Source organism: Scyliorhinus torazame, chromosome 22, assembly GCF_047496885.1.
Source record: "Scyliorhinus torazame isolate Kashiwa2021f chromosome 22, sScyTor2.1, whole genome shotgun sequence".
NCBI classification, from domain to species: domain Eukaryota; kingdom Metazoa; phylum Chordata; class Chondrichthyes; order Carcharhiniformes; family Scyliorhinidae; genus Scyliorhinus; species Scyliorhinus torazame.
Window position 1 is genome coordinate 97,670,801 of NC_092728.1, and position 27,542 is coordinate 97,698,342.

General features: G+C 49.0%; 1 protein-coding gene across 2 annotated transcripts in view; it reads left to right on the plus strand.

Moving 5' to 3' along the window:
* ccdc180 (coiled-coil domain containing 180) overlaps positions 1 to 27,542 on the plus strand; it is a 216,211-nt gene that overhangs the window by 103,523 nt on the left and 85,146 nt on the right. For both annotated transcript variants that reach the window (XM_072488692.1, XM_072488691.1), the window contains exons 20-23: positions 678 to 835; positions 5,459 to 5,655; positions 18,744 to 18,919; positions 19,789 to 19,969. In XM_072488692.1, the coding sequence (XP_072344793.1) occupies positions 678 to 835; positions 5,459 to 5,655; positions 18,744 to 18,919; positions 19,789 to 19,969 (712 nt within the window). The remainder of the gene's footprint in view (positions 1 to 677; positions 836 to 5,458; positions 5,656 to 18,743; positions 18,920 to 19,788; positions 19,970 to 27,542) is intronic.

A 27,542-nucleotide genomic window follows, 5' to 3' on the forward strand; every position in this document is an offset into this window, starting at 1 on the left:
GCTGGGAGAATCACGCCTCCAATCTTCTCTCAAAGAAATCGATAAACGGCTGCCACCTCCGGGCAAACCGCTCCACAGAACCCCTCGGGGCAAACTTTATTTTTTCTAACCTGAGAAACTCTGCCAGGTCACTCACCCACACCCCCGGTTTTGGCCCCCCCCCCCCCCCCCCCCCCCCCCCCCCCCCCCCCCCGAGTCACTCCATTCCACAATATCCGTCTCCGGGATTCAAAGGCCAAGACATCGGCCTCTCTCGCCCCCTGGACTCCCGGATCATCTGACAGTCCGAAGATCGGTCGGGACCACCTTTACCTTCACGACCTCCGACATAACGTCGGCAAAACCCTGCCCGAATCCCCAAAACTTCGGACATGCCCAAAACATGTAGTCGCGATTCGCGGGCCCACCTGCCCACCGCCCACACCCGTCTCCCACCCCTTCAAAAAACCTCATCCCAGCCACAGTCATATGTGTCCTGTGAATTGGATGAGGCTAAGCCTAGTGAACGTTGAGGATGCATTCACCCTCCTCAGGGCCTCCTCCCATGGCCCAGCCTTAAATAAACATTTTGTACAACACATTTTCCTAACATTATAATAACCATGAAAAATGATAGGTTGGATCACACACATATGCAACCATTACCTCTTTGTGTTCTTTATTGTTCTTTGCTTTAGGCCTCAGCCTCGAAAGTATCCACACACAGGAGAAAGTTGGAGAAAGTAGAAACTCCAGTAATCTTTCAGACCGGGAGCCATCGCCTTTGACTAGCCAGCATTTATCTGAGGATGGGTCTGAGGAGAAGGTGGAACCATTCATACCCATGATACAAAGTGTAAGATTATGGAGGGAAATGTTGCTGTTAGCTACTAGGACCACCCATTGTTTTCAACTGCTACTGAGATCCAGTGTGTGAGCTCAGCTTATTTACACTACCTTCATGGCAAGTCAGCTTTGGTGCACAGTAAAGCCTTCACAGGCACATCAGTGACAAGCATGGAGAATCGTAGCCCCAATATGTTATTTAAGTAGACACACATTTTCATGAAATAGCTGGTGTGGTCGAACCTGTGTACAGACGCTGGATGGAATTCCCAATTTGTCAGAGGCAAAAGGTCGGAAACCCACAGGGTAAAATCACGATGCAAGTGTCCCAATGATGGGTTAATGGCGGGTCGCTCTCCCCGCTGGGAGGTGCGCAAATGTGGTCTGCATTCATTTTATCATAGATTATCATCATAGAACTTACAGTGCAGAAGGAGGCCATTCGGCCCATCGAGTCTGCACCGGCTCTTGGAAAGAGCACCCTACCCAAGGTCAACACCTCCACCCTATCCCCACAACCCAGTAACCCCACCCAACACTGAGGGCAATTTTGGACACTAAGGGCAATTTATCATGGCCAATCCACCTAACCTGCACATCTTTGGGCTGTGGGAGGAAACCGGAGCACCCGGAGGAAACCCACGCACACACGGGGAGGATGTGCAGACTCCACACAGACAGTGACCCAAGCCGGAATCGAACATGGGACCCTGGAGTTGTGAAGCAATTGAGCTATCCACTATGCTACCGTGCTGCCCATTTGCATCTCATGAATGCTTATTAAAACAACTGCCTGCTGGAATTCCATCAGGCCTGCCAATCTTACGTCACACCAGTGGGAAATTACATTGGCGTCAAACCCGATTGCTGTCGACTGCCGTGCACAAGGTAGTCCTCAGGGAGGGTGCAACAACTTTCTGCCACAGTGCTCCTGATTCACAGAATCACAGAAAAATAGAGTGCAGAAAAGGCCCTTTGACCCATCGAGTCAGCACCTCCGCATGAAAGGCACCTGATCTGCCAATCCTAATCCCATTTACCAGCACTTGGTCCTTAGCCTCGAATGTTAAGACCAGCACATCTAGGGTATTTAGACTTTGCCAGGGCAGACCACTTCCTGCCTCCATCTCCATGCCGAGCTGGTCTTCATGGACAGCACTATGCTGCTGGACCCATGGACCCTCCTATGTTACCGAACAGATCAGTACTGTTCCTGGGGTTGGGGAGTACAGGAGTCTCCTTAGCTCTTGTGTCTATCTGTACAGGACTGTGCTGTGGGACGCATATGGCCACTGCAACAAAGGTCCGAAGTTGGGGGACTGGGGGTAGGGCACAAGGTGAGGTTGGACTGGGGGAGGTGTGGCTTAATGAAGAAATGGGAGGGGCAATATGGAAGGAGGGCTGTGCAGTGGGGGAGGAAGGTTGAGGGCTCTTTTTTTTTTAATGTATTTTATTACAAACATGTATCAAAACAGGTTACACCACATAAACACCCCGGGAAACATACGCCCCAGCAATCAACTATACAGTCTATACAATTCCACCCCCCTCTCCTCCCGCGTGATGAACAGCTCCTCAAACATGGTCACAAATATCCCCCACCTTTTCTCAAACCCCTCTGCTGAGCCCCTTATCTCATACGTTATCTTCTCCAACCGCAGGAAGTCATACAGGTCACCCAACCAAGTCGCTACCCCCATTGGCAATGTTGACCGCCACTCCAGTAAAATTCGCCACCGTGCAATTAGAGTGGCGAAGGCCACGACATCGGCCTTCCTGCTCTCCATGAGCTCCGGCTTCTCTAAAACCCCAAATGTAGCCACCAAAGGGTCCGGGTCCACCTCGTCCTCCACTATCCTGGCTAACACCACGAACACTCCGTCCAGAATCTTCCCAACCTCAAAACATGTGCACGTGATTTGCTGGCCCCCACCCACATCTCTTACACTCATCTGCTACCCCCTGAAAGAACCCACTCATTCTTGCCCGAGTCATATGCACCCTGTGCACCTACTTAAACTGCATCAGGATCATCCTTGCACAGGAGGAGGTGCCGTTTACCCCACGCAGTGCCTCACTCCATACTCCCCATTTGATTTCCCCTCCCAACTCCCTTTCCCATTTCTCCTTGATCTTCACCTGCTGCTTGCCTCCCTGCTCCCCCAGCCACTTGTATATATCCACAATTCTTCCCTCCCCTTCCACATCCGGGAGCAATAGTCGCAAAGTACGAGAGCTCATGGTGGCAGGCAGAGGGGCAAGGAGATGGATGAGGATAACTAATGGAAGGCAGAAGGAAGACCGAGGGGAGAGAAGCCGGACCCTGACAAGGCTGCATGAAAAGCTCACAGACAAGGAGGTCAAAGAAATACCACATTGTCAACTGGAAGGGGATGCATGAAGACCCCACGGTAGGTAGAGATGCAAGTGGGGCATGGGCACCTCGCAGATGATGCGCTCGGTGGGAGGGTGGTTGAATGGAGGAACAGTCTTATTCTTGAAGTTGCTAGTCTTTTTCCTCTGGGTTTGTGACATTTTGGAAGGTCTGGTGAATACCGGTGGGCTGGAGAAAGTGATATGAGTGTGCTGGACTGGTATTTAAATAAGTCACCAGAACCTTCAAGCCCATCAGCCGAGGGCAGGTGGGCCAATCAGTTGCCGGATCACCAGGAGAGTCGGAGGGGAAGTTGCGTGTGCATAATTAATGAGGTTCCAAGCACTGAACCTGACACGGGATCCTGTTATTCTATTCAGCACCACAATGAGTCTCAAAATGGGAGAATCCCCCCGTTGTACTTGGCTGATATTTATATGAAGTTCCAATGCAAAATGAACAATATTTTTTTATTTTAAAATGAATCTTCATGCTGCTTGAGCAGGATTGTAGGTTACGGGGACAGATAGGCCAGCAATTTCTTTGAAGTTGCTCTGGCTTCTGCTCCACTACCTTAACTTCTCTGGAAGTGTGACTGAAAACTCATTTGCACATATTTACAGATGGGATTTCAGGAGAGTGAGTCGGGTTTCTCTGTCAATGGGAGTGCTTCATTAGTAATCAGCTGGTGGTGTTCTTTGAGGAGCATGTTTTCCCTAAAGACATCAGGAGACTCAATATGAAGATTTTTTTCCCTAGCCTGTGGAATTCTCTTCCCTAGAAAGCAATGGAAGCTGGTCGGTTTGTGAAACCGAACTCTTCACTCACCTGAGGAAGGAGTTACACCCGGACAGATCGTGATTCCAAATAAACCTGTTGGACTTTCACCAGGCGTTGAAAGACTTCTTACTGTGCCCGCCCCAGTCCAACGTCGGCATCTCCACATCACAAATTTATTCAAGGCAGAGTTAGACAGATTTCTGATAGACAAGGGAGTTAAAGGTTACCTGGGGGGAAGACAGGAAAGTTGAGACCAGCCATGATCTTATTGAATGGAACAGGCTCAAACATGGATGGCATACTCCTGTTCCTAAGCCCAATGTTCCTGCTCACTACTCTTGCAATGTAAAGTGTGTGGATTCACTAGAACAGTCGGGCTATGCTTATTGAAAGTTTATTTTCCCTAGTGTATCATCTCTCCAGTCTGATTCGACTGATATTAACTCTCCAACAACTTCACTCAAGTGGTTCTTCTTCACGTGCAAGTCTAGCGAAGTGAGTGTTGTCAATCTGTTTGAGTGTGGAGAGCATCGCAGCTGTTAGAGCCCATAGAACCTGCCAGGAATTTCGGAAGTGATCAGGAGTAGCTATGCCTGATTTTCCCCTTTACTAACCAAAGATGATGAGAACTGTTGTTGCAACTTTTCTACTCCCCAGTCCGAAATTAGGACGGAGCAGGGATGAAAGCCGAAGCCACTAATCATCCGACCAGTAGGGGAACCGGTGTTACCAAGAATTTTAACTCAAATGTAGATTTACTCTTGTCATGTGAGAGTACCTTTAAGAAATGAGTGTTCCTAAATGGGTGTGTATATAAATATCTGTAGTGAGAGTACCTTTAAGAAATGGGTGTTTATTACTGCAGTGATGTCAGAGAGTGGGTGGAGCTGGGCTGTGTCAGCTTTTTACTTTCGTTTTTGAGCAGGCTGCAGGGTGTGTTTTAGTTTTGTTTTCAGTGTTGGAGCTGAAGCCAGACAAAGCAGGTGCACTGTTGATCTCTCTGCCATGAAAAGACTATCTCTTGATCATTTGGTGAATTCAGAATTATAAATGTTCTCAGTAGTGAAGTTAAGCCTGATGACTTTCTGTTTTGAAGGTTTTTTAAGTCTTATGGATGTTAAAAGGACAGCTTAATCATTACTTAGTGTTGTATTCTTTGGGGGTTGTATTTAAATTGATGGTTGTTAAGATGTTCACTGTATGTTTTAAAAAGGTTAACTTGAGTTCATAGAATAAACATTGTTTTGCTTTTAAAAAAATACTTTTCCATTTCTGCTGTACCACACCTGTAAAGTGGGGTGTGTGCTCCCCATAACCACAATCTATTAAAAGTTGTGGGTCAGGTGAACTCCATGATACACTTTGGAGTTCTCTAACCTTGGCCCATAACACGCTGCTGTTTCGATGACAATTGGTCAGGAATAACATTCTGCATCCTGAAGCACAGAGCAATACGAATTTCCCTTTTTGTTTGTCTAGGATGATGCAAAAGAAACAGAAAGTGATGCTGAAGTTGAGTATTTCAGAACCTCCCGAGGGACCATCTACTCGGTGTGTGACGAAAACCACAGCAGAAGTAAGATCTCTCTCTTGAAAGTTGAGGAACAGATGTACCTTCGGGACTACATGATAAATGCTTTCCTTCCTGATGCAACGTTCCAGGATTTGAAGAACAGGTTAGTGGCGAGAGGTTCTCTCTATATCTTCATCGGGTTGTATTAGTCTGTTTTTAAAAACAATTTAGAAGAAAAGAATAAATGCTTTGCATTTTTATAGCAGCTTTTGAATCCTCATACTGTCCCAAAGGACTTTGCATGCAAGTAAATACTTTTGAAGTTGCATTCACTATTATTTTCTAATCTATTTTGACAACAGAAAGGGCGGCACGTCAGGAGAGTGGTTAGCACTGTTGCTTCACAAGGCCAGGGACCTGGGTTCGATTCCCAGCCTGGGTCGCTGCCTGTGCGGAGTCTGCACGTTCTTCCTGTGTGTGCGTGGGTTTCCTCCGGGTGCTCCGGTTTCCTCCCACAGTCCAAGGATGTGCAGGTTAGGTGGATTGGCCATGTTAAATTGCCCCTTAGTGTCCAAAAGGTTAGGTGGGGTTACTGGGTTACGGGGATAGGGTGGAGGTGTGGGTTTACGTAGGCTTCTCTTTCCAAGAGCTGGTGCAGACTCGATGGGCCGAATGGCCTCCTGCTGCACTGAAAATTCTATGAAATTCTATGAACCATACAGTGCTAGGCAAAATCCCGCAATGGACAAATTAGATTGTCCAGTTACTAGTTTTTGGTGGTGTTGGTTGTGGTGTATTGGCTGAAAGGTGAACTAAAATAATTGTCTGACTCTATGAATTGTGTCTTGGGATCTTTTATATGCATAGAAAATAGAAGCAGAAGGAGGCTATTTGGCCCTTCGAGCTCGCTCTGCCATTCATTTTAATCATATCCAACACAACAAATAGATGAGTCCTTTCTTTAGTGTCCTATTCAAAAGACATTGGATGTGATTTACTGGCTGTGTCCCGCTGGAATCGGGACTGGACGCGGCCTCTTCCAGTGGTCGGTACACTCCGTGAGATCTCGTGAGACGTTGGATCTGGATCCAGCCCACAATGGGCAAGATCCAGACTTGCGTAGCTAGGTGAGCTTAACTGCTCACTTAACTATGCCTACGCCAGATCTAGCCAGCCCTGCCAAGGAGACCCCAGCCGGTCGCTGTTTACCACTGGTCTCCACAAACTGGGACCAGGCGGAACTTGGGGGTGTCTCCCAGGCGATCGTAGGCCCCTGGGTGTTTGTCCTCTGGGCAGGATGGTACCTTGGTGCTGCTGATACTACCCAGTCACCTTGGCACTAGCAGCCTGCCACCCTGGCAGTGCCACCTGGGCACCTGACGGTGCCAGTCTGGCATCCAGGTGGCACCATCAGGTGCCCAGGTGGCACTGCTGCCCTGGTAGGAGCACTGCCAAGGTGCCCAGGTGGCATTTTGTTTGTGCTGGGGATCGGGCCTGGGGGTGCCATGCCGATATGAGGTGCGGTGCGGGGGGCATGAGGACCCCCCAACAGGTGAGTTGGGGTCCAGGGGTCCCGTCGGGGTGTTGAGAGATCTGGATGCCAGCATAGGAGAGCAGAGCTCATCAGTGAAGGAAATGCTACTGATGGAGGCCTTGGCGGGGCATTCCCCACTGAGGCCTGAAAAAATAACAGGCCCGTTCGATAGCAGGGTTGATCCCAGTGCTCCAAGTGCTGGGAATGCCCTGCTAAACCCACCCAAAACTGGATTCTTTTTGTTTCGTTAAATCGTGCCCATTGTAATCCAAATGGGCTTGAACCTCTGTTAACTCAAAAGTAAGCCTGGTGTTTACACCGCATACATAACAAGACCATAAATATGTAAGTATTTATTTTTCCGCACACTGTATCACTCTCCATGCCTTTTCCAATTGATTTAGATTCCTATAACTGCCCAAGACAAATGTGGTTTCCAACATCATTCATTAGTCAACTGTACATGAGCAATCCTTCAGAGTTTTACTGTCTCCCTTCCTTTTGATGTTTCCTTTCCTTTACCCACTCCTCATCTTGATTGGGAAGTCACCAAGTTGGAATTCTGGTTGCAAACCCATAGCCCGGCACAACTTGAGTATATCTGTTGCTGCAGCAGTAACACTCTGGTTTGAGATAGTCAGATAGAATTTATTTTCCTTTTAAGCACTAGGTTTGCTAGCTGATCTGTGTTAAGTTAGCAGTTCGGAGCTTGGTTTCAGTAGAGGTCAGCAATTCACCTCAGTCCCTCTGTAATGCAAAGAGAAATTAGCCAGGGTTAGGGTTAGGGCCCCCACGCCTGCCCGGAGAATCGCCGCGACTGTGCCACGACGTCCCGATGCCAGCACGCGATTCTCCGAGGTGCGGAGAATCGGCGCCATTTGCGCCGGCACTTTTGGCGCGGCGCTGGCCGCTGGAATTGGCGGGGCTGCCGATTCTCCGGCTCGGATGGGCTGAGCGGCCGTGCCGATACAACTGAGTCCCGCCGGCGCCGTTCACCCCTGGTTGCTGCCGGCGGGAACTCTGCGGGAATGGTCGGGGGGGGGGAGCAACATGGCTGTCAGATGAGGCCCAGGTTGACCCCACACTGACTGTCTTACGTTTCCGGTAAGAATGGCTACTTTATCGGCCTATGTCCTTGAAACCATACACTATATGATTCAGTATTAGTCGGAGGCAAAGAGAGAAAATTGGCAGGGGGCTACACGGCAAGTCAGTAATGCAAAAAGGGGTGCTAACAGAATTGTTCTAAAGATCCAGCAACAATATTGTAAGGGTTTTTATGGCTTCAGGTTTAATTGTTTTTTGTGAGGGCCATGAAGAATCCAGCACGAGTTTTAAGGATACAAAGAAATAACATTATTTACAATAACATATATATACACAACAGCAGCAGCAGCAACTTTGCTTGCTGCTCACTCCTTCCTGGCTGGTTCCAAACTGGCCAGCTTTATTTATGCAGTCTGCTAATGATTTCTCCGCCCCCCTCATTGGGGAAGCTCATACTCCCACAGGATTGTGGGATTGTCATTTGTCCCCAGCCAATGGTAAGCAGGCAGGTTATAACATCCCTCCTCCCCAAAGTCCAAGGAATCCACCGAAGACCCTGGTGAAGGAGGGCGTTGCACTCGTTTTGCCGCAGGCCGGACACCATTTGCACGTGGCGCTGGATCGGGCAGCGTGTAACGAGACACAGACCGGCGCTTCCATGATGAACGGTGTAACGGTTGTACATCCACGGACCGTGGGCCCGAGGATTCCCCCTCTGAGGTGTCCTGTGTCTCCATCTCGGAGTCAGAGTCTGCTGCCTCCGTCATCTCGGCGTCTCTATCTCCACGCGGTTCTGTAACGACCTGCGCAGGCTTTGAGTGAGTCACCAGAGGAAGATTGTGAGGACTACTTTCCATTGTCTCTGGTCTCTGTGGCTGCAGAAATGAGCTCCGGGGCGGGCAATCTTTGGAAGGGATAGTCTTCTGGACCGAACGTGGTCTACATGTTTGTGCTGGAGACGACCCTGGGCTTGCACCTGGTAAGAGATAGGGCCCGTTTGGCAAAAGATTACACCAGGGACCCACAGGGCACCACCAGCAAAATTCCAAACTAACACGTTCTCACCGGGCGCAAACTGCCAAATCGGCCAATACCGAGAAAAAACATGGGCGGGATTCTCCCCTACCCAGCGGGGCGGGGGGTTCCAGCGTAATGGAGTGGCGGGAACCACTCCGGCGTCGGGCCGCCCCAAAGACGCGGAAGTCCAAGCACCTTTCGGGGTCAAGCCCTCGCCTTGAGGGGCTAGGCATTGCCGGGTGACGGGGTCGGCGCATGCGCGTAACATTTTTGACAAGGTCTCACCATAGTCACAGTACTCCGCAATCCTGCGTAGCCTGGATAGAAAGTCGGCAAGGGATTCTCCTGGGGTCCTCTCAGCGGAATTGAACCGGTAATGTTGGACTATCGTGGACGGGGTTGGGTTAAAATGTTGCCCCACTAAGTTCACAAGTTCATCAAACGTTTTGATGTCCAGCACAGCTGGGTACATAAGGCTCCTAAACACCCCAAACGTATGCGGGCCGCAGGCGGTGAGCAATATGACCACCTGGCGCTCGATTTCAGTGATGTTGGTTGCCCGGAAATAGTAACGCATCCATTGTACGTACTGGTTCCAGTACGAGCCAGAGAGGACAAAGCTAGAGTGAGACAGCAAAGAGTGAGTTTGGGAATTTTAATCGAGGTGGAAATTCGAAGCTGGGTGGGGAGGAGGTGCTTTTTATCCCTGGTACGTGACTGGTAAGTAATTTTTCTTCTCATTGTCTAATTTATTTATTTTTTCTTTTGTTTTTTGGAATTGTAGTTGCATAAGTTTACCTAAGGTTTAAGACATGGCAGGAGATCTCAGACCCGTGTCATGCTCCTCGTGTGCGATGTGGAAGCTCAGGGACACGTCCACTGTCCCTGGCTCCTTCACGTGTAAGAGGTATGTCCAGTTGCAGCTCCTGTTAGACCGTTTGACGGCTCTGGAGCTGCGGATGGACTCACTTTGGAGCATCCGCGATGCTGAGGATGTCATGGATAGCACGTTTAGCGAGTTGGTCACACCGCAGGTGAAAGGTACTGAGGGTGATAGAAAATGGGTGACCAAAAGACAGAGCAAGAGTAGGAAGGCAGTGCAGGTGTCCCCTGCGGTCATCTCCCTGCAAAACAGATATACCGCTTTGGATACTGTTGAGGGAGATGGCTCACCAGGGGAAGGCAGCTGCAGCCAGGTTCATGGCACCGTGGCTGGCTCTGCTGCGCAGCTGGACAGGAAGAAGAATGGCAGGGCTATAGTGATAGGGGACTCAATCGTAAGGGGAATAGACAGGCGGTTCTGCGGACGCAATCGAGACTCCAGGATGGTATGTTACCTCTCTGGTGCAAGGGTCAAGGATGTCTCGGAGCGGCTGCAGGACATTCTGGGGTGGGAGGGTGAACAGCCAGATGTCATGGTGCACATAGCCACCAACGATATAGGTAAAAAACGGGAAGAGGTCCTACAAGCTGAATTCAGGGAGTTAGGAGTGAAACTAAAAGGTAGGACCTCAAAGGTAGTAATCTCAGGATTGCTACCAGTGCCACAAGCTAGTCAGAGTAGGAATGTCAGGATAGATAGGATGAATGCGTGGCTTGAGCGATAGATCAAGAGGGAGGGATTTAAATTCTTGGGGCATTGGAACCGGTTCTGGGGAGGTGGGACCAGTACAAACCGGACGGTCTGCACCTGGGCAGGACTGGAACCGATGTCCGAGAGGGGGTGTTTGCTAGAGCTGTTGGGGAGGGTTTAAACTAATGTGGCAGGGGGGTGGGAACCGATGCAGGAAGTTGGAAGGTAGTAAAACAGGGACAGAAATAAAAGGCAGTAAGGGGGAAAGTGTAAGGCAGAGAAGCCATAATCAAAAATCAAAAAGGCAACAGTACAAGGTACAGTGACTGAGGGGAGCTCAGTGAATAGGACCAGTAATACTAAAAGGAATAAAACGGGAAGTAAAAACATTAATGGTAAGCAACGCGGCAGGGTGTTACATGAAGATATGGGTTCAACGACAAGAAAAATTAGGGGAAAGGTTAAGAGGAAATATAACTTAGGAGAGGTTACTGATCGAGGTGTTAAGATTCAGAACAGAGGTAAAAAAGCCAACATAAGTGTACTTTACCTGAACGCTCGTAGTATTCGGAATAAGGTAAATGAGTTGATGGCGCAAATCATCGTGAATGACTATGATTTCGTGGCCATTACTGAAAAATGGTTAAAGTATGGTCACGACTGGGAGTTAAATATCCAAGGGTATCAAACTATTCGGAAGGACAGAGTGGATGGTAAGGGAGGTGGTGTAGCTCTGTCATTTAAGGATGACATCCGGACAATAGTAAGGGATGACATCGGTGCTATGGAGGATAAGGTTGAATCCATTTGGGTGGAAATCAGGAATAGTAAGGCGAAAATGTCACTGATAGGAGTAGTCTATAGGTCACCAAATAGTAACATTATGGTGGGGCAGGCAATAAACAAAGAAATAACGGATGCATGTAGAAATGGTACAGCAGTTATCATGGGGGATTTTAATCTACATGTCGATTGGTTTAACCAGGTCGGTCAAGGCAGCCTTGAGGAGGAGTTTATAGAATGTATCCGCGATAGTTTCCTAGAACAGTATGTATTGATTCATGATCTCATGGTTAGGGATCCTCTCGGAAGGAGCGATCACAATATGGTGGAATTTAAAATACAAATGGAGGGTGAGAAGGTAAAATCAAACACTAGTGTTTTGTGCTTAAACAAAGGAGATTACAATGGGATGAGAGAAGAACTGGCTAAGGTAGACTGGGAGCAATGACTTTATGGTGAAACTGTTGAGGAACAGTGGAGAGGCTTCCAAGCGATTTTTCACAGTGCTCAGCAAAGGTTTACACCAACAAAAAGGAAGGACGGTAGAAAGAGGGAAAATCGACCGTGGATATATAAGGAAATAAGGGAAAGTATCAAATTGAAGGGGAAAGTATCAAATTGAAGGAAAAAGCATACAAAGTGGCAAAGATTAGTGGGAGACTAGAGGACTGGGAAATCTTTAGGGGGAAACAGAAAGCTACTAAAAAAGCTATAAAGATAGATTATGAGGGTAAACTTGCTCAGAATATAAAAACAGATAGTAAAAGTTTCTCCAAATATATAAAACAAAAAAGAGTGGCTAAGGTATATTGGTCCTTTAGAGGATGAGAAGGGAGATTTAATAATGGGAGATGAGAAAATGGCTGAGGTACTGAACAGGTTTTTTGGGTCAGTCTTCACAGTGGAAGACACAAATAACATGCCAGTGACTGATAGAAATGATGCTATGACAGGTGAGGACCTTGAGAGGATTGTTATCACCAAAGAGGTAGTGATGGGCAAGCTAATGGGGCTAAAGGTGTAGCCACCTAAAATGGCTGATTCCCTATTAATTTGGCCAAAACCCAATATAAAATGGCTAACCGAAAAGGCTGATGGGAAAAGCAGCCAACAGGACAGCTGCAGACAGAATAGCGTATTCAGCTCTGGGGAAGTCGGCCCAGATCTATACCTACGACTATCAGCAGCACATCAACACAGACATCTGCAGTTTAATCGGCTATCCCCGGGAACAATTGCAACATATTAGCAATTGAATGCCGGTCCAGACCTCTCGGCGCCTGCAGTTGCCGAAACAAAGAGAGGTGAACGACCACCCCCCGATCAAGGAATCGCCCCATTATTGGAGCATATCGAACCCAGTGATTGGGAACAAGTCCAATCACTTGGGACTCAGGGTCAAGGGCCGCCCTGAGAGGCGGGAAGCCCCTGGGCCCTATAAATTGAGGGGCCAAGTTCAGATCTCTCTCTCTCTCCCTTCTTCTCCTGCTCGCAACCTTCGCAAGAACATCAACCAGAAACTGTAAGTTTAACTCCAGCAATCGCTACCCGATAGAGACTCCTAGCCATCGACCCGTATCAGCCTTTTGAATCCCGCAGGCCAGATCCAATTCAATAAACCATTTGTTTCCCTGACCTGGTGGGCCATCCCCAAAAGTTAAGTATTGGCCAGTAGTGGTAGGTTTTGATATAGATAGTAGGATTATTGTGTAAGTATTTATTGCTGTACATAATAAATGACCGTTGATTTCAATCTTACTAAGCGGTATGCTGACTTATTAATCATAACTCGAGCTTGAACCACGTGGCGGTATCAGAAAGATACCTGGCGACTCGTGAGCAAAGGTGACAGAATTAGAGCTAATAAAACTAAGGCTAAAAAGAGCAACAAAGGTAGACAAGTCTCCTGGCCCTGATGGAATGCATCCCAGTGTGCTAAAAGAGAGGGAAATTGCAAGTGCACTAGTGATAATTTACCCAAATTCACTGGACTCGGGGGTGGTCCCGGCGGATTGAAAATTAGCAAACGTGACACCACTGTTTAAAAAAGGAGGTAGGCAGAAAGCAGGTAATCACAGACCAGTGAGCTTAACTTCGGTAGTAGGGAAGATGTTGGAATCTATCATCAAGGAAGAAATAGCAAGGCATCTGGATGGAAATTGTCCCATTGGGCAGACGCAGCATGGGTTCATAAAGGGCAGGTCATGCCTAACTAATTTAGTGGAATTTTTTGAGGACATTACCAGTGTGGTAGATAATGGGGAGCCAATGGATGTGGTATATCTGGATTTCCAGAAAGCCTTTGACAAAAGGTTGCTGCATAAGATAAAGATGCATGGCATTAAGGGGAAAGTAGTAGCATGGATAGAGGATTGGTTAATTAATAGAAAGCAAAGAGTGGGGATTAATGGGTGTTTCTCTGGTTGGCAATCAGTAGCTAGTGGTGTCCCTCAGGGATCAGTGTTGGGCCCACAATGGTTCACAATTTACATAGATGATTTGGAGTTGGGGACCAAGGGCAATGTGTCCAAGTTTGCAGACGGCACTAAGATGAATGGTAAAGCAAAAAGTGCAGAGGATACTGGAAGTCTGCAGAGGGATTTGGATAGGCTAAGTGAATGGGCTAAGGGCTGGCAGATGGAATACAATGTTGACAAATGTGAGGTTATTCATTTTGGTAGGAATAACAGCAAAATAGATTATTATTTAAATGATAATATATTAAAACATTGCTGCTGTGCAGAGAGACCTGGGTGTGCTCGTGCATTAGTCGCAAAAAGTTGGTTTACGGGTGCAACAGGTGATTAAGAAGGCAAATGGAATTTTGTCCTTCATTGCTAGAGGGATGGAGTTTAAGACTAGTGAGGTTATGCTGCAATTGTATAAGGTGTTAGTGAGGCCACACCTGGCGTATTGTGTTCAATTTTGGTCTCCTTACTTGAGAAAGGACGTACTGGCACTGGAGGGTGTGCAGAGGAGATTCACTAGGTTAATCCCAGAGCTGAAGGGGTTGGATTACGAGGAGCGGTTGAGTAGACTGGGACTGTACTCATTGGAGTTTAGAAGGATGAGGGGGGATCTTATAGAAACATATAAAATTATGAAGGGAATAGATGGAATAAATGCGGGCAGGTTGTTTCCACTGGCGGGTGAAAGCAGAACTAGGGGGCATAGCCTGAAAATAAGGGGAAGTAGATTTAGGACTGAGTTTAGGAGGAACTTCTTCACCCAAAGGGTTGTGAATCTATGGAATTCCTTGCCCAGTGAAGCAGTAGAGGCATCTTCATTAAATGTTTTTAAGATAAAGATAGATAATTTTTTGAAGAATAAAGGGATTAAAGGTTATGGTGTTCGAGCCGGAAAGTGGAGCTGAGTCCACAAAAGATTAGCCATGATCTCATTGAATGGCGGAGCAGGCTCGAGGGACCAGATGGCCTACTCCTGCTCCTAGTTCTTATGTTCTTATGTTCTTTCCAGCGCAGCATCAAAAACATCCAAATGTCTGTACAGAGGCATGGTGTAATAGAAAACAACTTCCAACCTGTATCCAACAAAATTCCAGGGAGGTGGCTTCAGCAGTGTAGACAGCTTTTCACTTTAACCCTCATCGCCAGTTTTGTGAGGGCCACATAGTATCCAGCGCGCGTTTTAAGGATACAAAGAAATAACATTTATTTACAATAACATATATACACACAGCAGCAGCAACTTTGCTTGCTGCTCACTCCTTCCTGGCTGGTTCCAAACTGGCCAGCTTTATTTATGCAGGGAGTCTGCCAATGATTTCTCCGCCCCCCTCATTGGGGAAGCTCATACTCCCACAGGATTATGGGATTGTCATTAGTCCCCAGCCAATGGTAAGAAGGCAGGTTATAACATTGGTGTTGAGAGTTTACACCAATTCCTCTCAACTCTCAACACCAATTAAACCTGAAGCCATAAACAGACCATTTCTTTTTCATCTTCAGCCAGTGCATTACTGTCCAAAACATGGGCTGAGTAGCTTGTGATGGTAATGGCAGGGGACAGTGGGGAAAGTAGAGTACACTGGTCAGGGAGTGAATCCATTGGACCTGGAGGGTTTAGAGACTTGGTTCAATAGTGCCGGGAATGTCAGATTTTTGGATTTGGATTTGTTTATTGTCAGTGTAAAAGAAAAAATAGGGCAAACATAAATACACAATGTAAATACATAGACACAGGAATCGGGTGAAGCATCCAGGAGTGTAGTACTACTCCGTAGAGAAGATGTGTGGAGATATTAGTTCAGTCCATAATAGGGTTGTTTAGGAGTCTGGTAACAGCGGGGAAGCTGTTTTTGAATCTGTTAGTGCGTGTTCTCAGACTGTTGTATCTCCTGCGAGATGGAAGAAGTTGGAAGAGTGAATAAGCCGAGTGGGATCGGTCTTTGATTATGCTGCCCGTTTCCCCAAGGCAGCGGGAGGTGTAGACACAGTCAATGGATGGAAGGCAGGCTTGGCTGTGTTCACAACTCTCTGCAGTTTCTTACAGTTTGGGGCCAAGCAGTTGCCGTACCAGGCTGTGATGCAGCCAGATAGGATGCTTTCCGTGGTGCATCTGTAAAAGTTGGTCAGAGTCAATGTGGACATGCCGAATTTCCTTAGTTTCCTGTGGACGTAGAGGCGCTGTTGTTCTGATGTTCTGAGATTGCCTATTTTCCAGACATGAAAGGAGGAAGCAAAAAACCAACAACCTTTGTTTGTCCAATCAGAAAAGCAGATTGTTCCTTTAAAATGCAGGGATTTGCTTGTATTTGCTGGAGAATTAGCCATGCACAGCATGACCTGCTGCTCATAGGCCCATACTGTCTTGCCCATTGCGGTATTACAGTCTATCAGAATGACACTGGTATATTACAGGAGTTGTACAATCAGAGCAATTTGTATAGATGAATAATTTTGTTTGGACATCTCGGTAGTTTAAGACCCAGGCTCCCAGCGCAAAGAGAGATAATTATGAGTTTAGTTTGAAACGGTGTAACTTGGGTTCCCTGATGACCATGTTGCTGCAGGCACTTGATCTGCGTGAATTGTACCGACCAGAAGCAGCCAGGTTTTATTTTGGTTCTGTGTTGAATGAAGACATTTCAAGCACCCAAATTAGTTATGTACGTAAGCTAATGCTTTTAGCGTGACTGTTTAGTGGTTTTGCTCTTTCTCAATGCCTACTTTGGTTACTTATTTCTGCGGTCACTGGTATTTTCTAAATTGCCAAACATATTTGGAGTAATCCCATTCACTTCCTATTTAGACCTATTTGATTAATTGTCTGTGAGTGTGGTGGAGGCAAATTCAGTTGTTTCAAAAAGGAATTGGATAAGCAGCTGAATGGAAACAATTTGCAAGACCACAGTGAAAGGGCAATGACTTGCAGAGAAAGGCTTCTGGACAGTGACCATTAATTATACGACTCATTGATAATAGTTGCTTTTTGACCAGTGATTGGAGATAGCTTTTGTATGTAGTTGATGTTGTTTGGTGGTTTCTGTTTTAGTTACATGATACATCCTTTCCTGCATATTTGTGATTTAGTAATATGATATATCACTTGAACTAATTGGGTGAAAAAGTACACAGAAATTTACATACGTGACAATGGTGACAGGTGGAATTTAGGGACGGCACGGTAGCACAGTGGTTAGCACTGTTGCTTCAAAGCGTCAGGGTCCCACGTTTAATTCCTGGCTTGGGTCACTGTCTGTGCGGAGTTGGCACATTCTCCCCGGGTCTGCTTGAATTTCTCCGAGTGCTCCGGTTTCCTCCCACAGGTGCTTGTTAGGTGAATTGAACATTCTGAATTCTCCCTCTGTGTACCCGAACAGGCGCTGGAGTGTGGCGACTAGGGGATTTTCATTGCAATGTTAATGTAAGCCTACTTGGGACACTAATAAAGATTATTATTATTATTGATAGACAAAATGTGCACCAGTCTTTTATATTTAATAATATAGGACGGCATGTGGCGCAGTGGTTAGCACTGGGACTACGGTGCTGAGGACCTGGGTTCGAATCCCGGCCCTGGGTCACTGTCCATGTGGAGTTTGCACATTCTCCCCATGTCTGCGTGGGTTTCATCCCCACAACCCAAAAAATGTGCTGGTTAGGTGAATTGGCCACGCTAAATTGCCCCTTAATTGGAAAAAAAATTGAGTACTCTAAATTTATTGAAAATAATAATAATCTTTATGTCACAAGTAGGCTTACATTAACACTGCAATGAAGTTACTGTGAAAATCCCCTCGTCACCACGATCTGGCGCCTGTTCGTGTACACAGAGGGAGAATTCAGAATGTCCAATTCACCAAACAGCATGTCTTTCGGGACTTGTGGGAGGAATCCGGAGCGCCCGGAGGAAACCAACGCAGACACGCACATACAGTGACCCAAGCCGTGAATCGAAACTGGGACCAGTGGATTTCTGGGATGATATTCACAGTAAATCGAGCTGTTTAATAAAATAGGATTGTTTTAAAATGTCAACCATATAAGGCTAAAAAGTTTAATGCTAACCATAGCATTGTGAAGTTTGATTACGAAGGTGCAGACACTGGCAGTGCTTTGTTCTATTGGCCAGTTGTTTCACTATTAACTCCAAATGCAAGCTTTCCTCTCAAGTGTGACGCAGAAATTAGCATTAGTGTGTGAAGCCTAAAGTGTAAGAGGCATAATGCACACAAACATAATTCCCACAGATAGATTTAGGATGGGTATCTGTGTACTGGAGACACCAACCTTGAAGTTCCGAGAAATGGTTCTAAATGACTTACTGTAAAGATCGGATTCATCAAATGGATTAGGAGCCAATAACTCACTCTCGGTCTTCATGTAGTGTCTGCGACTACAGTCAAAAGACTGTGAATATACTTCTACAGAAGGAGCTTTCCATTTAACACTGGACTGCAGAGTTGCATCGTTATTGCCAAACCATATGGGCGGCACGGTGGCACAGTGGTTAGTACTGCTGCCTCACAGCACCAGGGACCCGGGTTCGATTCCGACCTCAGGCAACTGTCTGTGTGGAGTTTGCACGTTCTCCCCGTGCCTGCATCGGTTTCCTCCGGGTGCTCCGGTTTCCTCCCACAGTCCAAAGATGTGCAGATTAGGTGGATTGGCCATGCTAAATTGTCCGTCGGTGGTGTTATAGGGATAGGGTGGGTGATTGGGCCTATGTTAGGGTGCTCTTTCGGCGGGTCGGTGCAGACTTGATGTGCCGAATGGCCTCCTTCTGCACTGTGGGGATTCTATGATTCTATGATATAACTCTTTCACCTATACAGGGTACGCATGAATTTCTTTGATCTCCTGGAGAATTGGTATGATGAAGCCATGGGAAAGGCCAAGAATATTGCTACAATCAAGAAGAAAGAGTTTAAAGCCGAGTTGGAGCTGCGAATGCACCTGCATGAACCCAGAGGAAAACGCATTAAGATGGATGTACTCCATGTCAGAGCTGGTACGTTCCAGTGCTACTTCAAGAGTAAATGAAAGGGTCCAGTTAGCTCTTCCCACCCACCCTATGTTACAGCTGGTGAATCCACCACCTAGTATTATATATTGTGTCATACACAATTATATTTTGTTTGATCACAATCAGAGTAACAATAAGGAAGCTAGAATTAATGCGTGGAGTAGAGGGCGAAAATATTTGGCAAAGGATTTGTTGCTTATTATTTTTCAGTGTGTTCTTACTGGAACATAGTATTGGATGTCTGGTGAGGATGGATTAATCTGAGATGCCAAAACGCATGTCACTATATACTGTCTAATGGTCATCAGTAGTAAAAAAGGGATGCCAGTGCTTGTGAAGCCACGTACAAACCAATTTCGCAACTGCTTGGGCCTTTCCAGGCAACCGCCAGCATTTATTTTCCCATTGTTGGTAGCGCATGAGCAAATGGTCCCTCTCTACAGATAGCCTGTTCCCTTTGCATGGCTGATGTGCAAGAACCAACTTTTGCCATATACACCATTTTCTGAGTGATCTCCGCTCTCCTGCCAAAGCAGACAGATGAGAGAACGCCTGTGTAATTTCTCCCACTTCTGGGGCGGCACGGTGGCGCAGTGGTTTGCACTGCTGCCTCACGGCGCTGGGGACCCCGGTTCGATCCCAGCCCTGGGTCACTCTCTATGTAGAGTTTGCACATTTTCCCCATGTATGCATATGGGTTTCACCCCCACAACACAAAGATAGGTGGATTGGCCACGCTAAATTGCTCTTTAATTGGAAAAAATAATTGGGTACTCCAAATTTTTTTTAAAAAGCAATTTCTCCCACTTCAGCTTGCCTACTTTGTCAAAATAACCATTGACCTTGTCTCACAGTGGAACTGCGCCTGCACATGGAGAAAGTGGAGCGTCACTGTAAAGGAGTGGATAAAGTTTTGAAAGAACTAACAAACAATTTTAAAGGACTCCAGTCAGAGCACTGCAAAGCCATCTTGAACTTCCGTGATAGCATATACAACATGGAGGAGATCTTCAAAACTGCAAATAAATCTGACAGGTAAATCACGTTAAACTGCAAATACATCTGACAGGTAAATCACGTTTAACTGCAAATAAATCTGACAGGTAAATCATGTTAAAAAGTGAATGAAAGGGTCCAGTTAGCTCTTCCCCGCCACCCTATGTTTCAGCTGGTGAATGCACCACCTAGTATTATATATTGTGTCATACATAATTATATTTTGTTTGATCACAAGCAGAGTAACAATAAGGAAAAAGATAAAAGAGCTTCCCTCTTGGCTTCATAGATATATGCATTGCCTGATGTTAAATGGAGCAGTGTAGAACCTTGGTCAGGATTTTCCCCATGGGCTTGGGAGTTCCCGACACCAGGGCCAAATGGAGGTCAGAGGTTCACACACTAGGCCACATTTTATCATAGAATCATAGAATTAACAGTGCAGAAAGAGGCCATCCGGCCCATCGAGTTTGCACCGGCTCTTGGAAAGAGCACCCCACTTAAGCCCACGACTCCACCCTATCCCCGCAACCCCAGCTAACCTTTTTTGGACACTAAAGGCAATTTATCATGGCCAATCCACCTAACCCGCACATCTTTGGACTGTGGGAGGGAACCGGAACACCCGGAGGAAACTCACGCAGACACGGGGAGAACGTGCAGACTCCACACAGACAGTGACCCAAGCCGGGAATCGAACCTGGGACCCTGGAGCTGTGAAGCAACTGTGGTAACCACTGTGCTACCGCGCTGCCCATTATGAGTGGTTGTGGGGAGGGGTGGTGTGGGGTGGAGGGGGGGCGGGGGGGTGTTGGTGGAGACGGGGGGGGGGGGGGGGGGGGGGGGGGGGAGGCATATGTACGGCTTGCAGCCCCCTACTCCCCCGGCCCCAAACGTGGGCTGAAAGTCCTGTTCCTGAGAGCTACTTTTCTTTTTTTTTTAAATATATTTATTAAAGTTTTTTAACACAATTTTTCTCCCTTACAAACAATAACCCCCCCCCCCCCCCCCCCCCCGTAACAGAATAACAAAAGATCGCACAGAGCAAGATATATACATGGCAAAACGATATGTTTACATAGCTTTGTACACTGGCTCTCTCCCGTACGTGCCAGTTTCCCCAACCCTTCATGTTATCTCTTGCTCATCCACCCTCCCAGGCAGTCCCCCATTCCCCCCCCCCTCCTCCCAGGGCGTCCTCCCTCCCCCCCCCTTAGGTTGCTGCTGCTGCTGACCGACCTTCCTCTAACGCTCCGCGAGATAGTCTAGGAGCGGTTGCCACCGCCTGTAGAACCCCTGCGCAGACCCTCTCAAGGCAAACTTAATCCTCTCCAGCTTTATGAACCCAGACATATCATTTATCCAGGCCTCCACGCTGGGGGGCTTCGCCTCCTTCCACATTAGCAAGATCCTTCGCCGGGCTACTAGGGACGCAAAGGCCAGAATGCCGGCCTCTTTCGCCTCCTGCACTCCCGGCTCGTCCACTACTCCAAATATTGCTAGCCCCCAGCTTGGCTTGACCCGGACTTTCACCACCTGAGATATTGCTCCCACCACTCCTCTCCAGAACCCCTCCAGTGCCGGGCATGACCAAAACATATGGACATGGTTCGGCGGGCTCCCTGAGCACCTTCCACATCTGTCCTCTACCCCAAAGAACCTACTCAACCACACCCCCGTCAAGTGAGCTCTGTGAACCACCTTAAATTGTATCAGGCTGAGCCTGGCACACGAGGAGGAGGAATTAACCCTACCTAGGGCATCAGCCCACAGCCCCTCCTCAATCTCCTCCCCCAGCTCCTCCTCCCATTTACCCTTCAGCTCTTCTACCAGCGCTTCCCCCTCTTCTTTCATCTCCTGGTGTATTGCTGACACCTTGCCCTCCCCGACCCATACACCCGAGATCACCCTGTCTTGAATTTCTTGTGCCGGGAGCAACGGGAACTCCCTCACCTGTCGCCTCACAAACGCCCTCACCTGCATATATCTAAAGGCATTTCCCGGGGGTAACTCGAACTTCTCCTCCAGTGCCCCTAGGCTCGCAAACGTCCCGTCAATGAACAGGTCCCCCATTCTTCTAATCACCGCCCGATGCCAGCTCTGGAACCCCCCGTCCATCTTCCCCGGGGCAAACCGGTGGTTACCCCTGATCGGGGACCACACCGAGGCTCCCATTGCACTTCTGTGCCGTCTCCACTGGCCCCAGATCCTTAGCGTTGCCGCCACCACCGGGCTCGTGGTATACTTTGACGGCGAGAGCGGCAGCGGTGCCATCACCAACGCCCCCAGGCTCGTTCCTTTACAGGACGCCATCTCCATCCTCTTCCATGCCGCCCCCTCTCCCTCCATAACCCACTTGCGGATAATCGCCACATTTGCTGCCCAGTAGTAGCTCCCTAGGTTTGGCAGCGCCAACCCTCCTCGGTCCCTACTGCGTTCCAGGAACCCTCTCCTTACCCTCGGGGTCTTATTCGCCCACACAAACCTCATAATACTCCTACCTACTCTCTTAAAAAAGGCCTTGGTGATCACGATGGGAAGGCACTGAAACACAAACAGAAATCTCAGAAGAACCACCATTTTGACCGACTGCACTCTACCCGCCAGCGAGAGCGGTAACATGTCCCATCTTTTGAAGTCCTCCTCCATTTGCTCCACCAACCTCGTCAGATTCAGTTTATGTAGGGCCCCCCAACTCCTGGCTATCTGGATCCCCAGATACCGAAAGCTCCCCTCCGCCCTCCTCAGCGGTAGGTCCCCTATCCCTCTTTCTTGGTCCCCTGCCTGTAATACAAAGAGCTCACTCTTCCCTACATTGAGCTTATAGCCCGAAAACTCCCCAAACTCCCTTAGAGTCTGCATGACCTCCACCATCCCCTCCATTGGATCCGCCACGTACAGCAACAGGTCATCCGCATATAGCGACACCCGATGCTCTTCTCCCCCTTGGACCACCCCCCTCCATTTATTAGACTCCCTCAATGACATGGCCAAGGGTTCGATCGCCAATGCAAACAACAGGGGGGACAGGGGGCACCCCTGCCTCGTTCCTCGGTACAGCCGAAAGTACTCCGACCTCCGCCGGTTTGTCACTACACTCGCCACCGGAGCTCTGTAAAGGAGCTTAACCCAACTGATAAACCCTCCCCCGAACCCAAACCTACGCAGCACCTCCCAGAGGTACTCCCACTCTACTCGGTCAAAGGCCTTCTCCGCGTCCATAGCTGCCACTATCTCCGCCTCTCCCTCCTCCGATGGCATTTTCATCACGTTTAAGAGCCGCCGCACATTAGTGTTTAATTGCCTGCCCTTTACGAATCCCGTCTGATCCTCGTGGATCACCCCCGGGACACAGTCCTCGATCCTCGTGGCCAGCACTTTTGCCAGAAACTTAGCATCCACATTGAGGAGCGAGATCGGCCTGTACGATCCACATTGCAGTGGGTCCTTGTCCCGCTTTAGGATCAAAGAAATTGTCGCTTCCGACATTATCGGGGGCAGGGTCCCCTCCTCTCTTGCCTCATTAAAGGTCCTCACTAGTAGCGGGGCCAACAGGTCTACGTACTTCCTGTAGAACTCCACCGGGAACCAGTCCGGTCCCGGGGCCTTCCCCGCCTGCATACTCCCCAAACCCTTGCTCAGCTCCTCCAACCCAATTGGTGCCCCCAAACCAGCCACCTCTTGCTCCTCCACCCTCGGGAATCTCAGTTGGTCTAGGAATCGTCTCATCCCCTCTTCCCCCACTGGGGGCTGGGATCTGTACAGCTCTTCATAGAAGGCCTTAAATACCTCGTTTATTTTCGTCGCACTCCGAACCGTGGCTCCCCTTCCATCTTTGACTCCCCCTATTTCCCTCGCTGCCATCCTCTTACGGAGCTGGTGTGCCAGTATCCGACTAGCCTTTTCCCCATACTCGTAGGTCGCCCCCTGCACCTTCCTCCACTGTGCCTCCGCCTTCCCTGTGGTCAACAGGTCAAACTCCGTCTGGAGCCGTCGTCTTTCCCAAGTAATCTTTCCTCCGGAGCCTCTGCGTATCTCCTGTCCACTCTCAAAATCTCCCCCACTAACCTCTCCCTTTCCATGCCCTCTGTCTTCTCCCTATGAGCCCTGATGGAGATTAGCTCTCCCCTGATCACCGCCTTCAACGCCTCCCATACCACCCCCACCCGCACCTCCCCGTTGTCGTTGGCCTCCAAGTACCTTCCCACACACCACCTCATCCGCCAGCAGTCCCACATCCAGCCGCCACAATGGCCGTTGGTCCCTCTCCTCTCCCAGCTCCAGTTCCACCCAGTGCGGGGCGTGGTCCGAAACGGCTATGGCCGAATACTCCGTCCCCTCCACCCTCGGGATGAGCGCCCTGCCCAGAACAAAAAAATCTATCCGGGAGTAGGCTTTGTGCACATGGGAGAAAAAAGAAAATTCCCTGGCCTGCGGCCTTGCAAACGGCCATGGGTCCACTCCCCCCATCTGATCCATAAACCCCCTAAGCACCTTGGCCGCCGCCGGCCTCTTTCCAGTCCTTGATTTGGAGCGGTCCAGTGCTGGATCCAACACTGTATTGAAGTCCCCTCCCATTATCAGGCCTCCTATCTCCAGGTCCGGAATGCGCCCCAACATGCACTTCATGAATCCTGCATCATCCCAGTTCGGGGCGTATACGTTTACCAACACCACCCACGTCCCTTGCAACCTACCGCTCACCATTACATATCGCCCTCCATTGTCCACTACAATAGTCTTGGCCTCAAATGACACCCGCTTTCCCACCAATATTGCCACCCCTCTATTCTTCGCGTCCAGTCCCGAGTGGAATACCTGTCCTACCCATCCCTTTCTTAACCTGACCTGGTCCGCCACCTTCAGGTGTGTCTCTTGGAGCATGACCACGTCTGCCTTCAGTCCCTTTAAGTGCGCGAACACTCGAGCCCTCTTCACCGGCCCATTCAGGCCCCTCACATTCCACGTTATCAGCCGGATTGGAGGGGCTCTCAGCTTTTTTGCTCCCCCCATGTCACTCCCGTAAGTCAGCTGACACCTGCTGACCCGGCTTCCCCCGCCGTCCCATTGACCTCCCCGTGTGGGAGTCTCCCAATCAATATGCGTTCCTTCATTCCCCTTCCCGCCTTTCTTCCCGTGGGTGGGAAAAACCCCGCACTTTCCAAAGCCTGCTCCACCCCCTCTGGCGCAGCTCCTGTCGCGGCCTTGTCTCTCTCCCCCAGCCCATATAACATTTCCTGCGCGTGATTGACCCCCTATATACAACAACCATCACACATCAAACCTCAAACATCCCCCCCACCCTCACAAACCCTCAGTTAGAGTCCAACTTTTCGGTTTGTATGAAGGTCCACGCCTCTTCAGGCGTTTCGATGCAATAGTGTTGGTCCTTGTATGTGACCCACAGTCGCGCTGGCTGCAGCATTCTGAATTTCACTCCTTTCCGGTGCAATACCGCTTTGGACCGGTTGAAACCCGCTCTCCGCTTTGCAACCTCCGTGCTCCAGTCCGGGTATATTCGGATCTCTGCATTGTCCCACTTACTGCTCCGCTCCTTCTTGGCCCATTTCAGGACCCTCTCTCTGTCCGTGAACAGGTGAAACCTCACCACCATCGCCCTTGGCGGCTCATTTGCCTTGGGCTTTCTCGCCAGCACCCGGTGTGCCCCGTCCAGCTCCAGCGACCTCGAAGGGGCCTCCGCGCCCATCATCGCCCCGAGCATCGTACTAGCGTATGCCCCGGCATCGGCCCCCTCCACTCCTTCAGGGAGACCCAGGATCCGCAGATTCTTTCTCCTCGACCTGTTCTCCAGGTCTTCGAGTCTTCCCGCCCACCTCTTGTGTAGCGCCTCGTGCTGCTCCACTCTCACCACCAGGTCCAAGAGCTCGTCTCATTCTCACTGACTCTTTTCTGTACCTCCTGGATCTTTACCTCGTGGGCCTTCTGGGTCATCCCTAGTCCTTCAATTGCCGAAAGCATAGGCGCCAGCATCTCCTTGCGCAGCTCCTCGAAGCAGCGCTTGATGAACTCCTGCAGCTCCGGCCCGCACTCCGCTTTGTCCCCGGCCGCCGCCATTTTGTTTTTTTTCCCTCACTTCTCCCGCTGCTCCAATGCCGCTTTTTTGGCCGTTGCACTTCTGGTCCGGTCCATAAAAGTTGGAGGGTGTGGTGGTATGTATTAGGGGTAATACGGTACACCACGTGTCGACAGGCTATTGGTGGAGGGATGCCAGGTCCTGATAGGATCTGCCACCTACTGGACTCCACCCAGAAATGCCGGTATAAGAACCCAGTTTTTCCCTCCATTTCCCTCAGCAGTTGCATTCTGTAACCACGCTGCTGGGGATAAAGTTCTGCTTAATAAAGCCTTCAATTGACATTACCTCAACCTGTCTCGCGTCATATTGACGGTGCTACAGAGGGGGACCTCTCTCTTCCCTTCCCCACGGGTTGTCTTCGAAAAAATTCCGTTGGGGCTCCTCTAGCGAGCCGGAAAGTCCGTAATAGCGGGAGCTGCCGAATCGTGCGGCTTAGCTCCGCATAGCCGCAACCGGAAGTCCTGAGAGCTACTTTTCAATCAAGGACCGCCAACATCCTGAGAATAAAAGAGAGTTGGCACTTAACTTGGCCCTTAAACGTTGAAGGTTTTAGAAAGAAGATTGCAGGGTGGGCAGATGTGATAATCAATTTGCCAACAACAAGGTCGGCAAACAGCACATGAGATTAAAAAATTAGATCATTTTGATGGTTGCGCGATGAATGTTGGCCCAGAAACATGGAGGGATAAATGACACAGGACAACTTGCCTGCTCCTCTTCGTCTGATGCTTTTGGGATAATCACTTTGAGGCGAGATACTTTCCCCTCGGCTCATAGAGGAGAGAAACTGTGTGTGATGCGTTTGGGATCTTGACTCTCGATCTTGATTTCCTTAAGAGGCCCAATGGCAGCACCAATGGTGCATTAGTTTGGACTTCCAGTGGCAGCCAGGGTGTCAGTGGTCGCACACAGGGAATCTCCGGCTCAGAGGCAATGATTTGAGCGGGGGACTTTTGACAGAAAAGTGTGGCTGAAGGTGTGGAGGAGAAATTCCCCCCCCCGGGAGTGGCATGTCTGCTGGTTATCAGACCCGGCGGAAGATGATTAAAGACCTGGCCAAGGAACTGGAGGAGATCTGTGCGCAGTAATAATTGGAAAGATGAAGGAGGGGGAGGGTTGTCCCATGCTGAAAAACCCCAGATGGAGCAGTTGATGGCATTCATCAAGGAGGAGTTCCACCAGCAACAAAAGGAGATGCAGGAAGATTGATCGAAGGACATCGAACGAGGGAGTCGAGAAGTGCTTAGAGGCACCGAGGTCGCTGATCCGGGAGATGAGAGGGTGATGTCCGATCACAGCGATCGGGTGGTGGCATTGGAGGCGGAGGTGGGTCTCCTGGGCCACCTATGCAAGTCACTAAGGCCAAATGTAGAGGAGCAGGACAATAGATCCAGAAAGCAGAACTTGCGTATCGTTGGCTTGCCTGAAAGTGTGGAAGGCACGAGTGCCGTGAGATATGTCTCAAGGATGCTGGCGGGACTGATGGCGGGGCTGATAGCGAAGGGGTGGACAAGA